The 16,102-nt window shown below is 48.5% G+C and overlaps 1 protein-coding gene across 3 annotated transcripts in view; it reads right to left on the bottom strand.

Moving 5' to 3' along the window:
- zfr (zinc finger RNA binding protein) overlaps nucleotides 1–16,102 on the bottom strand; it is a 135,396-nt gene that overhangs the window by 62,682 nt on the left and 56,612 nt on the right. For all 3 annotated transcript variants that reach the window (XR_005459942.1, XM_038790705.1, XM_038790706.1), the window contains 3 exons: nucleotides 3,365–3,553; nucleotides 1,288–1,558; nucleotides 128–309 (listed from right to left, as the gene is read on the bottom strand). Coding sequence is in view for 2 of the 3 variants with exons in the window: in XM_038790705.1 (XP_038646633.1) it covers nucleotides 128–309; nucleotides 1,288–1,558; nucleotides 3,365–3,553 (642 nt within the window). In the remaining variant the exon portion in view is untranslated. The remainder of the gene's footprint in view (nucleotides 1–127; nucleotides 310–1,287; nucleotides 1,559–3,364; nucleotides 3,554–16,102) is intronic.

Here is a 16,102-nt window from a genome sequence, read left to right as displayed (position 1 = left end):
TTCTGCATAAAATTAACAATCCTACAATACACCCCCCCCCCCAACATTTTAGAAATACCTCGTAATCTCCCAAATGTAGTAAATGTGAAGTGTAAAAAGTGAGAACCAACAGTCTCCATAAAATTACCTCTTCCACATAATCATGACCAACAGGCTGAACATCACTCTGCAATGCAGCAAGAGTTGTCATGGATTCCACCACTGCCTCAGATTTGGTCTCTTGAACAGGTGGTGTTGCTACTTTAACTTCAGGTGTTTTGACTTCGTCAATGATATTGGTTATTCCTGTAGTCTGCAGCTTGTTACCACCTAGAAAATAAATCAACCACCAGAAGTCGAGCAATTTGTACATGAACAGTGGCTAATTGCTGTAATTTTACATTACGAAAGGAATTAAACAAATGACACTTAAAATACAACATCACAGATTGTTTTTTTTTTTGTTTTTTTCTTATAAATTTAGAGTACCCAATTAATTTTTCCAATTAAGGGGCAATTTAGCATGGCAAATCCATCTATCCTGCACATCTTTTGGGTTGTGGGGGCGAAACCCACGCAAACACGGGGAGAATGTGCAAACTCCATACGGACAATGACCCAGAGCCAGGATCGAACCTGGGACCTCGGTGCCGTGAGGCTGCAGTGCTACTCACTGCGCCACTGTGCTGCCCACATCACAGATTGCTGATTATCCTAACATTTATCAGTCCAGATTTACCAAGAAAACAGATTATTGCCATTCAGCGCAATAGATTTTGCCAACACTGATGACTTTTGTGTATACTCGGGGAAACCATCCGGTGTCAATTAGGATTCTTCTTTTTATTCTTTCCCTCCATTCCCTTCAATCCCAAATGTAGTAATTGGATAGTCAGATAGTGCTCTTTATAATAATAAATGATCTTTATTATTGTCACAAGTAGGCTTACATTAACACTTCAATTAAGTTACTGTGAAAATCCCCTATTCGTCACACTCTGGCGCCTGTTCGGGTACACAGAGGGAGAATTCAGAATGTCCAATTCACCCAACAAGCATGTCTTCTGGGACTTCTGGGAGGAAACCAGAGCACCCGGAGGAAACCCACACAGACACTGGGAAAACGTGCAGACTCCGCACAGTGACCCAAGCCGGGAATCAAACCTGGGACTCATGCGCTTTGAAGCCACAGTGTTAACCACTGTGCTACCGTGTGGCCCCACTTCTGTTGGTGCTCGACAGGTTAGCAAATAGGAGAACAGCTTGTTAAATTAAAAATATAAAAGTAATTTAATTTTGAGTACTTGCCAACAAAAGTGATCTTCGGTGTTGGTGCTTTTTTTGCAGCAAGTAGCTTGTTAGCAACATTATTGACAGAGACAGCCGCCAATTGATTTGGCTTTACAGCAGTAGAGACAGTAGCAGTTGCAGCAGTCATACCACTGCTGGATCCTGTGGGTTGGCTCAGAGGAGTTGGCTTGATTGAAGTTCCAGCTGTAGTTGTGGTTGTCGTCTGGCTCACCATGCTAGGCTCTGTCGAGGGAATGGGCTTGCCAAGTTTGGTATGTAACTTCACTACCTGGATGAAATCATTACAAATCAATTGTTTTGCTGCTCAACAGTGGCAATAAAGTTACTTTGTAAATGGAACAGATTTGACAAAATTGTTTTGAAAAATGCATTCTAATTACAAAACACACAATACCATCTGCTAAAATCAAGCAAGAGTTAATTTCAAAAATCAAAATGTTAACCTAATCGAACCGAAGTATGTTACCATAACAGGAGCAGTAATCTACCTATGGGAAGGTCATCTCATTTCTCCACATCTTGCAGTTGTGTGCTTTCCTCTTCAGTTGCTTATCGCAGCCTCCCATTTCAATTTCACATTGTCCAACATCATCATACGCTTTCGCCCTCCCGGACTATATCCCTCTAATCTTCCTGAAAACATCTGCTTCAGCAAGTTCTCATGTCTCAGTACGGTAAATCCAACCTTTCTGCCTTTTCTCAATGATGTGGAGATGCCAGTGTTGGAATGGGGTGAGCATAGTAAGTCTTACAACACCAGGTTAAAGTCCAACAAGTTTGTTTCAAACACCAGCTTTCAGAACACTGCTCCTTCCTCAGGTGAATGAAGAGGTGTGTTCCAGAAACATATATATAGACAAATTCAAAGATGCCAGACAATGCTTAGAATGCAAGCATTTGCAGGTAATTGAGTTTTTACAGATCCAGAGATAGGGGTAACCCCAGGTTAAAGAGGTGGGAATTGTCTCAAGCCAGGACAGTTGGTAGGATTTCGCAAGCCCAGGCCAGATGGTGGGGGATGAATGTAATGCGACATGAATCCCAGGTCCCGGTTGAGGCCGTACTCATGTGTGCGGACTTTGGCTCTAAGTTTCTGCTCGGCGACTCTGCGTTGCCGCGCGTCCTGAAGGCCGCCTTGGAGAACGCTTACCCGGAGATCAGAGGCTGAATGCCCTTGACTGCTGAAGTGTTCCCCGACTGGAAGGGAACATTCCTGCCTGATGATTGTCGCGTGATGTACGTTCATTCATTGTCGCAGCGTCTGCATGGTCTTGCCAATGTACCACGCTTCGGGACATCCTTTCCTGCAGCGTATGAGGTAGACAACGTTGGCCGAGTCGCACGAGTATGTACCGCGTACCAGGTTGGTGGTGTTCTTGCGTGTAATGGTGGTATCCATGATGATCTGGCACGTCTTGCAGAGATTGCCATGGCAGGGTTGTGTGGTGTCGTGGTCGCTGTTCTGAAGACTGGGTAGTTTGCTGCAAACAATGGTTTGTTTGAGGTTGCGTGGTTGTTTGAAGGCAAGTAGTGGGGGTGTCGGGATGACCTTGGCAAGATGTTCATCTTCATCGATGACGTGTTGAAGGCTGCGAAGAAGATGTCGTAGTTTCTCCACTCCGGGGAAGTACTGGACGACGAAGAGCACTCTGTCGGTTGTGTCCCGTGTTTGTCTTCTGAGGAGGTCGGTGCGGTTTTTTGCTGTGGTGCGCTGGAGGAAAAACTGCAACCATGCCTTCTCCTCGTCTATTGATCAGGGTCACTGCTTTGCAATGACCGGCTGACTCATTGAGAACTACTGAAATTTATGACTATGTACGCAGCATGATGTTTGTTAGTTTTTGTTTTTATTATCCACCCTCCATTCGTCAGTTGGTCATTGCAAAGCGCAGATCATGATCAAAGATCTTGATCATTAAATAAGGAAAAGCCATGGATACAATTTTTCTCCAAATCTGGATAAACTCAAGCTCAATCACGGAGTTATATTGACAAAATACTAACATTGCTTACCAGACCAGGAACTATTTACACAAATAAAGGGTGGTTATAAAACTGCAAAGAATACATTTACCTTCTGATGCTTTGCTCCACGAATATGAGCTGCATAAGCATCAGCTCCAGTGCAAGAAACATCACAGAGTTCACAACGCAGCTGATTTTGAATGCCACGAGCTGTCCCAGTATTGCTGCTTTGATTAGTAGTTTTGAGGGCCGCTTCCTTCTTTTTGTGTTTCTGTCCTTCCAAATGTTCCCTGTATGTCTAATGAAAGAAAAACAGATATTTCCCCATGAATATTCAGCCATGTGCAGCCTGTTCTATTTGTATTGGTTAATAAAAATGCATTTTGGACCAAAATCAGCATCAGAGTCTGCACTTAGAGACGGCCCATAGAAAGTTACAGCAGGTGTAGCAAGTTTGGCTGATGGAGGTTGATCCAAAACTAATGGAAATACCCCAGAAGCTTCCCCTAGTGCTCTGTATTTTCCCTTATCTCAAATATTTATTCAGTTTGGTCTTCAAAATACACAATGGGTTGTGCCTTAACCACTCCTTGTTGAAAACTATGAAATATGCAATGACATTTCTACAAGCCCCTCATTTTTGACAAATTTCAACTGAAGGTTCCTCATCAGATACTAGTGAACTGCAGGAAACCACCTTTCCCTCCCACACAAAGGAAGTCCCATTCAATCTTCAAAAATCTCCTAAATCTCCCTTCACCTTCTTGGCTTCAGCGGAAATGGTTCAATTACCTCAAGTATCTTTCCCTGATTACAGTTTCTCATCCTTAGTATTATCCTGGTGAACCTTTGCGATAATCCCTCCAATGCTTGTACTGTCATTTCTGTAACCAGGCAGTCAAACTCGTGCACAATAAAAAGAAACTGAGGGCTCAGAAAGACAAGGGCACTAGACTAGAAAAAGGCAATGTCCAGTAAAACGATAAGCAAATTGGCCCAAATTAAGTGAGTAGTTAGTTAATAGAATGAAAAATCAGTAGTGGTGACACATAGTCATATACATGACATGGCACAAAATACATATATTGTCACAAGGTGAAAGGCAGTGGATAGTGCTCTGTAGAAAAATAATTCACTTTCAAAAAGAAACAGAACAGGAATACTCTTTGGATGTCTCCTAGCACAAATGTAAGAAATTGGCATAGATAGTGTGTATCTGTTGCTGTAAGGGTTAAAAGCCTGGGCTACAGTATATATTTGTTGCATTATTAAAGAATCTAGGTTAAGGTATCCAGACTGTGTCTGCTAACACTGTAATGATTGATTCTAACCATTTACTTGTTTACATGTAGAGGGCTAATGCAATATTGTTATGACTGTTGGAGATTCTCTGGAGAATAGATAATTTATATGGGGTTGCTGTTAGTCCTAGCTAAGCAGATCATATGACATCTTAGTGGGATACAGATTATGTAATGAATGGGAGAAGCCAGGTCTGTTGATAGTTTTGTAGTCTGCCATAGGATGGGAGTCTGACATGGCAGAAGGATTTTAACTTGAACAGCAGTTTTTGCCAAATGCTGCTCTGCTCCTGAAAGGATCTCTCCCTCCAAAGGACCTCTCCACAATCAGGCAAGTAATCTGTCTGTCAACTATATTTATTTATTTGTTTATTATTATTTTTAAAATAAATTTAGAGTACCCAATTAATTTTTTCCAATTAAGGGGCAATTTGGCGTGGCCAATGCACCTAGCTTGCACATTTTTGGGTTGTGGGGGCGAAACCCACGCAAACACGGAAAGAAAGTGCAAACTCCACACGGACAGTGACCCAGAGCCGGGATCGAACCTGGGACCTCGGTGCCGTAGGTCGCAGTGCTAACCCACTGCGCCACCGTGCTGCCCTAGTTAACTATATTTATAAGTGGCAATTGAAATGTGTGGAGTTGTTTAATTGGAGTTAGTAGCAGGTATAGATTGTACGTTTTAGTTTTTCCTTGTATTCAAGATCTGTTTATCTGATAATTGTAAAACTATTTTCTTTGGTGTTAATGTGGTTTATTCTGTGTTTGAATTAAAGTTTGTTTTAACATAAAAGATACCGATTGGTCAGAGTCATCACTCCTGGGTGAAGTTTTCTTTCCTCTCAGTTTTACAAACTTTAAAAATCTGTTTAGGGTTTTTGTCCGGTATCCTAACAAATGTTGGGGGTCTGGTCTGGTCTCTCAACAGTAGTTCCCTAATTTGGCAAATCATTCTTTAGTCAGCAAAGCGATTCTAACCCAAAGTATATTTTACTTCTGCATTTTTCCCCATTTATTTTTGGACCATGTTTCTGACTGGAGAATGCATGTTTCTGGAACTTTAGATCCTAAAGTTCCGCCTTCTCACTTGTTCTGCGGTGAGATCATGGTAAATCTGAATACCAATGCCTTCCCACCTTGCCTCTCGGTTCAGCTTTGCCAATCTCAGCATCTTTTCTTCCACCTGATAGTTGTAGAAGCATAGCATCACAGCTCTTGGTAGTTCATTCACTACTTCGTCAGCCTCTGGACCTCCAGCCCCTCAGATAGACCCACAATCCTTAAATTCTGCCTTTGGAACCTGTTCTCTCGGTCCTCCATTTTGGCTCTCAGCCCTTCGTTGCACTCCACCACCCTCCACAGTTCCTCAATAATAGAGATGGACTGGTCACATGTTCTGACAATGCCTCCTCCACTTCCTTCAATATCTCTCCTTGCTCCCACACCTGTCGATGGCTTTGCCAAAGCCCCCTTCACAGGGCAAGAGTCTCATCCACCCATTCCTTGAGCAAGGTCACCATCTTGCGATTCTTGTCAAAGTGCTTAGAAAACAACCGCTCAAACTCCCCCGCCATCACTTTGGCCAGCGTAATGGGGACGGCCCCACTTGAAAAGCCTGCACCCGCTAGAGTCCCCTCCGAACTCACTGGCAGATTTTCACTCGCCGCCGTTTCCCCTGATTTTGTAATCTGGATTTTGGCAGCCGTTGGCTGCTTTAGGCTTTCCCACAAATGTTCATACCAAATTCTCCACACAAACTGGAGACCAATAACCAAAAGCCCTAGCAGGAGTCACCCAACGTGAGACCTCCAACTACATGTCGGCACCTGAAGTCGCCGTAAAAATAGAATTAGTTGACAATCTTATGGTGAGGGAACATTTTGTGAATAGTGTCCATAATGTAATTTGAATTAAATTTTAGGTTTGCAGAGAAGGGAGAGTTGCAAACCAAAGTTTTAAAGTTTAAGCAAGGCATACTTTGCAGGAATGGGAGATGAAATGACCCACTTTTCAGCTGTTAGTGGGTTAACCTGCAGATAGGTAGTGGGAAGGCATTCAAAGATGTTTATGGTATGATACAAAACCAGGATATGCCTTCAAAACACAGCTTCGCTTGTAAGTTAAGCAACCATGGTCAACAAATTAGATAGAAACAATGTTACGCTTTTAGTAAAGTCTATACAAATGCAAGATAAGGGGGAGCTATTAAAAGCAGGAGAAGATATGATGAAACTCATAAAATGAACAAAGAGATGACAGACTCTTGCATGGAATATCAAAGCAAACAGGAAAGGGTGGATAAATATAAAGAGAAGCAGTATTGTGAAGGGCAATATAAACCCAATATGCAGATGAGACTACAATGGACAGTATGGAATTAGCAGACTCGTTAAATTAATATATGTCCATTCCATTCTCAGGAAAGGAAGAAAACAAAATACCAGCAGTGCAAGGGAACGTAAACTTAGTTAAGGGAAGGAAATTCATGGATTTAATGGAGAAAATAGAATAAGCTAGGTCTGTATATTCAAGAATTGTGCCTTATAGATTGACTGCTCTCCAAGAGAAGAAACTAGGTAACTAAAGATATACTGATATAACATAAATTATGGAAAGGTTGCGTGAAATCTATAATTCAGGTCACAGTCACTGAGCACTTAGCCAACTATGAGCTGATTATGGAGTCAGCATGGATTTGTGAGAGTAGTGGACGGCTGATTTTGGTTGGAGGAGGCCACTTGCGGTGCATGAGGAAGGTCCATGGATATTGTGAAAAGGTAAGGCAAAGTCGCCATAGCCCCAGATGACCATAAGCTGCTTTCCCCTTTGACGGAGAGAGCTGACTGGTGGTGATTTAACTTGATGATCACCACACCCCAGACAAGGGGCAAGGTTGAGAAGGCGGGGCCTTCATGAGTAATCACAGCCGGTACGGGAATTGAACCCATCATGCTGGCCTCGCTCTGCATCACAAACTAGCTGTCTAGCCAACTGAGCGAAACTGAATAAAGACTTTGCATTCACAAAAATTTAAGTATTTGATATTCAGGCGTAAGCTTGTGATGAGGATTGCCAATTGATTGGGAGTGAGGGGGCAGGCAATAGGGATAAATCTTTGGTGGAATGCCACAAATAATGTTCCCCGGGAATCTGAGTCATCTGTTTTCTCCACTTTTCACCATATACATCATACTCTTGGACAAAGTATAGAGAAATGTTACATCTAAATTTGCAAGTAACACAAAAGGGAGGCAGCACAGTAAGTTGTGTAGATGGAGAACAGGTGCTTCCAAAGGGACAAAGGGGGGGAGGGGGGGGGGGGGGGGGGGAAGAAGAGAAGAGTCGAAGTTGATGCCGATCCGAGGGAACCATGGGTTTGAGCCAGGGAGGATGGATGTGATGTTTCAGGGATGGGTGGAGCCAGGGAGGATGGAGTTGAAGGATTTGTTATTGGGTGATCTGCAAGTCTGGAGGAGTTTTGGGGGGGGGGGGGGGGGGGGGGGGGGGGGGGGGGGGGGTCAGCGTGGGGAGGGTTTCAGGTTCATGCAGGTGCGGGATTTTGCGGAAAAGCTTTTTTATAACATTTCCGGTGGCAACGCCCTCCTTGTTGGTAGATCGGATTGAGGGGGGGTCATCGAGATTTTGGATGAGGATAAGGCATCTCTGGAGGGAGTGAAGGCTAAGTGGGAGGAGGAGCTGAGGATGCCACTGGTGGAGGGTTGTAATGTGAGGTGCTGCGGAGGGTGAATGCCTCAACTTTATGTGCAAGGCGGGGGTTAATACAGCTGAAGGCAGCACACAGAGTGCACCTGACAAAGTCAAGGATGAGCCGGCTGTTTGAGGGGGTGGAGAATATTTGTGAGCGGTGTGGGAAAGGGCCAGCCAATCACGGACACAAGTTCTGCTCCAGCCCAAAGTTGGAAACATTTTGGAGTTCATTCTTCAGCACCATGTCGGCTCCTCCAGAAGCACGCAGAGGAAACCCACGCAGACATGGCGAGAACGTGAAATCTCCACACAGATAGTCATCCATGGTCGGAACCGTGCCGCCTGTGAATGGGTTAAATACAAGAAATTCTCTCAAATTATATAATCTCCACTTCTGTAAGACTTCCCGCTAGCCTTCGATAGTAATGATGCACCACACCAAATCTCATTTGAAGATTGAAATATGAAACAACTTTCAGCGATGAATATATTACTCCCGACAGGACATGGCTCAATTAGGTGCTACATCTAACCCACAGGCAGTGCCACTTATTTTCAACCTGCACAGATATTGTTTCAGTCAAGAAGCACTGGAATTAATCATTGTTTAAACAGCCAGACATCTGCACTCTGGAAAGTTGCCATGGTCAGATGGGTTCCCGGTAGAATTTTATAAGAAGTTTGTGGATCAGTTGGCCCCATTGTTGCAAGGGAGATAATGATTCACTGTCACAGGGTTTCCTTCTGGAGACATTGGGGCAGACTTCCATCTCCCTCCTTCTAAAGAAGGATAAGGTTCCCACGGAGTGTGGGTCGAATCGGCCAATTTCTCTGCTTAATGCGAATGCAAAACTTCTAGCTAAGTTTTTGGCGTTAAATTTGGAGATGTGCCTCCCAGAGGTTGTGGGAGAGGATCAGACAACTTTTTGAAGGGAGGGGAACTGTTGTCTAATGTGAGGTGGTTACTCAACGTGTTTCTTGCACCTGTGGTGGGATCAGAACCAGAGATAATTGTGTCGTTGGACACAGAGAAGGTCTTCAATCGGGTTGAATGGAGATACTGGTTTACAGTTCTGGGGAAGTTTGGGTTTGTGTCCTGGGTGTACGATGCACAGGGCCAGAGTGCGAACCAACAACACAAACTTTGGTGCTTTATGTTGTATAGGGGGACAAGGCAGGGTTGCCCTATGCCCCCGTGGTTACTCGCGTTGGTGATTGAACGATAAGCAATTGCTTTCAGGGCCTCGGACAAACAAATGGAGGGGGATTGTGAGGGGCGTGGAGCATGCTTATGATCTCTTGCTGTATTTAAGGGTCCCAGGGACGGCGGTGATGGGGTATGCTAGAAGGTAGGCCTTTGTCTGATGGATCTGTTCAGCTACTTTCAGGTGTGTGATTGGGTCCGACAAGCATTCCCGACATTCCCAGTGACGCTGCCGTCCACTTTGCTGGAGAGAATTGTTTCTTGTGCGGCATAGGAGGAGGGCAGCACGTCCAGGATATATGGATGGATCATGGGGGAAGAGCAGGTATCGATGGAGGAGGTGAAAGTTAGGTGGGAGGCGGAGTTGGGTCCCATTTTGGAGGAGGACATGAGGTGCAAATCTCTCCGCTGGGTGAATGCTGCGTCATCCTGCGCAAGGGTAAGTTTGATTCAGCTCAAGGTGTTCAGAGCACTTCTCACCAAGGTCGTTTTTGTTTTTTTAGAAAGGAGGTTGAGGATAGGTGTTTGAGGGGGCCTGAGAACCATATGCACATGTTCTGGTCCTTCCCCAAGTTGTATGGTTTTTGGAGACCTTTCTTTAAACAATATTGGCAATTTTAAATGTGGATGTGGAGCCCCTGCCCATTCGCTGCGATATTTGGGATGTCAGACCAGCAGGAACTGAGGATGAGGATGATAGCGGATGCTTTGGTATTTTCCTCATTGCTGGCTCGGCATGGATCCTACTGAGTTGGAGGCAGGTCGCACCATCCAGTGCCATAGCATGGTTGGGTGACTTGATCGAGCTTTTGCAACTCATGATTAAGCTCATGATGAGGGGAGCAGTTGGCAGATTGCGTGCGATTCTATTGCATTTCAAGGATATGGTTATTGTTAGCGGGGGATGGAGTTCTATTTGGGAGGGGGTGGTTGGCATGGGTTCGGTGTTTTGGTTACTTGAGGTTGTTGACACATGGTTTGTGGTTTTGTATAAAATGTTAAAAACCTAATAAAATATATATTTTTTAAAAACAGCCAGACATCACATTTTTGTCTGACATTGTATATTTACCGTGCGGAAACAGGTCATATGGATTGACAGTTCTACAACAGCCGATATGCTCCAAGGTAACATTTTCCCATTTTTCTTCATCTAACACCATCAGCATGTCCTTTTATTCCATTCTTCCCAGTGTGTTTATTGCGTTTCCGCTTAAATACATCTAAACTACTGGCTTTCCCACTCCGATAATAGCAAATTCCACATTCTCACCTCCCTCTGTGGTCCATCGTGAGATATGAAGAAAAATCAGTCCCTGCTATTAATTTGTGGTTTTCACTAAGAGTACACTGTTCATGTTGGATGGGATGAAACCTGGTCAACACTGTCTCTCCTCAGAGCCCCATCTCATAAGAACATAAAAATTAGTAGGAGTCAGCTCCACTTATCTGCCCGCTCACGATAGCACTCAATTCCTTTACTGTTCAAAAATCTACCTACCTTAGCCTTTTTAAAAATAAATTTAGAGTACCTAATTTTTTTTCTAATTAAAGGGCAATTTAGCGTGGCCAATTACTCCACAATCCAAAAAGACATGCAAGGTAGGTGGAGAACCATGCAGACAGGGGGAGAATATGCAGACTCCACGCGGACAGTGACCCGGGGCCGGGATCGAACACGGGTCCTCAGCACCGTTGGCAGCAGTGCTAACCACTGTGCCGCCCTATCTTTGCCCCTTAAAAACATCCAACGAGACTTCCGGTTGCGGCTATGACCAGCTAAGTCGCACGTTTGGCTGCTCCTGCTACAAAGGTGTTTTCGGGCCGATTGGAGGGCCCCAACGGCGCTGTAAGGACAAATCCCGGTGGGGGAAGGCTCCCTGAAGAGAACCAGACCAACTTTATGGTCGGTACCCGGAGTGGGGTGGTAAAGAAAGCAACAGCAGCTCCCAAAAAAAAGCGGGGGAAGAAGACCAAAATGGCGGCCGGTGGCGCACCCGAGGAATGGAGGAAATGGGCGGAGGAGCAGCAGGCCGCTCTCCTGCGCTTCTTTACGGAGCTGAAAATGGAGCTCTTGGAGTCAATGAATGCGACGACCACCAGGCTGATGGGAGCCCAGGCGACCCAAGAGGCGTCGATTCGGGAGCTGCAACAGGAGATGACTGTGAGGGAGGAGGAGGCCACGGTCCTCGTGGGAAAGGTAGAGGTGCACGAGGCACTCCACCTGAAATGGCAGAGCCGGTTTGAGGAGCTGGATACCCGAATGAGGCGGAAGAACCTGAGGATCCTGGGCCTGGCAGAAGGCCTGGAGGGGTCAGACCTCCCGGGATATGTAGCAGAAATGCTGAGCTCCCTGATGGGGGCAGGGGCCGTCCCCTCGCCCCTGGAGCTGGAAGAGGCCTACAGGGTCACGGCTAGGAGGCCAAGAGCAAATGAGCCCCCGAGGGCGGTGCTGGTGCGGTTCCAGCGACTCAGCGACCGTGAGAGAGTGCTGGAGTGGGCCAAGAGGGAAAGGAGCAGCAAGTGGGAGAATTCGACGGTGAGGGTCTACCAGGACTGGAGTGCGGAGGTGGCAAAGCGGCGGGCCCGGTACAACCGGACGAAGGCGGTGCTACATGCAAAACGGATCAGGTTCGGAATGCTGCAGCCAGCGCGCTTGTGGGTCACCTACAGGAACCAACACCACTATTTTGAGTCCCCAGAGGAGGCGTGGGCCTTTGTACAGGAAGAGAAACTGGACTCGAATTAGACCCAGGGGATACTTGGCGGCCGTAGCCGCTCGGGTACTTTCAGCTGAATTCTCTGTTTGGATTTTGAACTCTTGCTGTGGTTTTTCTTCTGATGTTTTTTCCCCCTTTGCCAACTTCCCTTAGTTATTGTTATTGTGGTTATTCATGGTTATTTATGGTTATTTATGCTGTTTGGTAGAGGGCGACTGTTAAGTACATTGTTATTTATCTGTTATTTATAATGTTAAGTTGGGGAGGTGGGACGGGGGGGAGAGCAGATCGGGGATATGGGCCCCTAGGGGGGGTTCCTTTACAGGCATGGACGGGGACGGGGGTGGAGCTGAAGATGGCGGGGTGGGGTGTGGCAGGGCGAAAGCGCGGGCTTTCCTCTGTTTTCCCGCGCGCGGGGCAGAGGGGGGAGGGGAGGAGTGCGGGGCGTGGCTAGCAATGGCGACCTTTCCCGCGCTGGAGCGGGGCCAGGGAGGAGTGGCAAGGGGGGGGAGGCCCCCCCCCCCCCCCCCCCCAGCCGGGGGGAGTCGGAGTGTGGCAGGAGCAGCCGGGTCAGCGTGAACCAGCTGACTTACGGGAGTACGATGGAGGGTACATCGCGGCTAGGAGGGGTCCTAGCCTGGGGGGGGGGGGGAGGGGGGTTAGGGAGGGACACCGGGTTGCTGCTGAAAAGACCAGAAACGGGAAGCGGAGGACTGGAGAGGTGGGGGGAGGGGGACATCGCCATGGGGAGCGGGTCAGTAGGGGAGGGTCGACCCGGGGCGAGCAGGGAACAGGACATGGCTAATCGGCAGGGGAAGGGGGCGGGTCGTCCCGCGACCCGGCTGATCACTTGGAACGTGAGGGGGTTGAATGGGCCGGTCAAGAGATCAAGGGTATTCTCACACCTGAAGGGACTGAAGGCTGATGTAGCTATGTTACAGGAGACCCATTTGAAGGTAGTGGACCAGGTTCGCCTGAGAAGGGGGTGGGTGGGACAGGTGTTCCACTCTGGATTGGACGCAAAGAACCGGGGTGGTGGCGATTCTGGTGGGAAAGAGGGTGTCGTTCGTGGCGGAGGAGGTGGTGGCGGATAAGGAGGGTAGGTATGTGATGGTGAAGGGTAAGCTGCAGGGGGAGAAAGTGGTGATGGTCAACGTATATGCCCCGAACTGGGATGACGCGGGTTTTATGAGGCGCCTATTGGGCAGGGGGCTTGATCATGGGGGGGGACTTTAACACAGTGCTGGACCCCGGGCTAGACAGATCGAGCTCAAGGACCAATAGGAGGCCGGCAGCGGCAGAAGTGCTGAGGGGGTACATGGAGCAGATGGGAGGAGTAGACCCATGGAGGTTTGGTAGGCCGAGGGCGAGGGAGTATTCCTTTTTCTCCCACGTCCATAGAGTGTACTCCAGAATCGATTTCTTCGTGTTGAGCAGGGGGCTGATCCCGAGGGTACGGGAAGCTGAGTACTCGGCCATTGCGATCTCTGATCATGCACCGCATTGGGTGGATGTGGAAATGGGGGAGGCGCGGGACCAGCGCCCGCTGTGGCGGCTGGACGTGGGGCTGTTAGCGGACGACGAGGTGTGTAAAAGGGTCCGGAAGAGCATTGAGAGCTATCTGGACTTGAATGACACGGGTGAGGTGCAGGTGGGGATGGTCTGGGAGGCCCTGAAGGCAGTGATCAGGGGAGAGCTGATCTCCATAAGGGCGCACAGAGAAAGAAAGGAGAGGCAGGAGAGGGAGAGGCTGGTGGGGGAGCTATTGGAAGTGGATAGGAGATATGCGGAGGCACCAGAGGAGGGGCTGCTGGAAGAACGGCGCAGCCTGCAGGTCAAGTTCGACCTGCTGACCACCAGGAAGGCAGAGACGCAGTGGAGAAGGGCACAGGGCGCGGTCTATGAGTATGGGGAAAAGGCGAGCAGGATGCTGGCACACCAGCTTCGCAAACGAGATGCGGCTAGGGAGATTGGGGGAGTGAAGGAGAGGGGCGGGAAGGTAGTGCAGAAGGGGCAAGAAGTGAACGGGGTCTTCAGGGATTTTTACAAGGAGTTGTATCGGTCTGAGCCGCCGACGAGGAGAGGGGGAATGGAGGACTTCCTAAATAAATTGAGGTTCCCAAGGGTCCAGGAGGGGCTGGTAGAAGGGCTGGGGGCGCCAATAGGGCTAGAGGAGCTAGTCAAGGGAATAGGTCAGATGCAAGCGGGGAAGGCGCCGGGGCCAGATGGGTTCCCGGTGGAATTCTATAAGAAAAATGTGGACTTGGTGGGACCGGTACTGGTACGAGCCTTTAATGAGGCGCGAGAGGGGGGGGTTCTGCCCCCGACAATGTCGCAGGCTCTGATCTCCCTGATATTGAAGCGGGATAAAGACCCCGTGCAGTGCGGGTCCTACAGGCCTATCTCGCTTCTGAACGTGGATGCCAAGTTGCTGGCAAAGATCCTGGCAGCTAGAATAGAGGATTGTGTGCCAGGGGTAATCCATGAGGACCAGACGGGGTTCGTGAAGGGGCGGCAGCTCAACACGAACGTGCGGAGATTGCTGAATGTAATTATGATGCCGGCAGTGGAGGGGGAGGCTGAGATAGTGGTAGCGCTGGACGCGGAGAAGGCATTCGATAGGGTGGAGTGGGAGTACCTGTGGGAGACGTTGGAACGGTTTGGGTTTGGGGAAGGGTTTATTAAGTGGGTGAAGTTGCTCTACTCGGCCCCGACGGCGAGTGTAGTGACAAACGGGAGGAGGTCGGAGTATTTCGGGCTCCACCGAGGGACCAGGCAGGGATGTCCCCTATCCCCCCTACTTTTCGCACTGGCGATTGAACCGTTGGCGATGGCACTGAGGGGTTCAGGGGGGTGGAGAGGACTGACTAGGGTAGGGGAGGAACATCGAGTATCGCTGTATGCGGATGATCTACTGCTGTACGTGGCAGACCCAGAAGGGGGAATGCCGGAGATAATGGAACTATTAGCAGAGTTTGGGGACTTTTCGGGGTACAAACTAAATTTGGGCAAAAGCGAGGTTTTTGTGATACACCCGGGGGACCAGGGAGAGGATATTGGGAGACTCCCCTTCAAGCGAGCAGGAAAGAGCTTTAGGTACTTAGGGGTGCAGGTGGCAAGGAACTGGGGGACCCTCCACAAGTTGAACTTTTCCAGGCTGGTGGAACAGATGGAGGAGGAATTTAAGAGGTGGGACATGGTACCGTTGTCGCTGGCGGGGAGGGTGCAGTCAATCAAAATGACGGTCCTCCCAAGGTTCTTGTTTTTATTTCAGTGCTTGCCCATCTTCCTCCCTAGGGCCTTCTTCAAAAAGGTGACGAGTAGCATCATGAGCTACGTGTGGGCGCATGGCACCCCAAGGGTGAGGAGGGTCTTTTTGGAGCGGAGTAGGGACAGTGGAGGGCTGGCACTGCCCAATCTCTCGGGGTACTACTGGGCGGCAAATGTGTCAATGGTGCGCAAGTGGATGATGGAAGGGGAGGGGGCAGCTTGGAAACGAATGGAGAGGGCGTCCTGTGGCAACACAAGCCTGGGGGCCCTAGTAACGGCACCATGGCCGCTCCCCCCCACGAGGTACACCACGAGCCCGGTGGTGGCGGCCACCCTCAAGATATGGGGGCAGTGGAGGCGACATAGGGGGGAAATGGGAGGTCTGTTGGCGGCGCCAATAAGAGGGAACCATAGATTCATCCCGGGGAACATCGACGGGGGATTTCAGAGCTGGTACAGGGTGGGCATACGGCAGCTGAAGGACCTGTTTATAGAGGGGAGGTTTGCGAGCCTGGGAGGGCTGGAGGAGAAGTTTGAGCTCCCCCCGGGAAACATGTTCAGATATTTACAAGTGAAGGCATTTGCTAGGCGGCAGGTGGAGGGGTTTCCCCTGCTCCCCAGTAAGGGGGCGAGTGATAGGG

Source organism: Scyliorhinus canicula, chromosome 3 (assembly GCF_902713615.1).
Source record: "Scyliorhinus canicula chromosome 3, sScyCan1.1, whole genome shotgun sequence".
Lineage (NCBI taxonomy): Eukaryota > Metazoa > Chordata > Chondrichthyes > Carcharhiniformes > Scyliorhinidae > Scyliorhinus > Scyliorhinus canicula.
The sequence above is the reverse complement of the archived record's forward strand: the minus strand, read 5'-3'. Positions and strand labels throughout refer to the sequence as shown.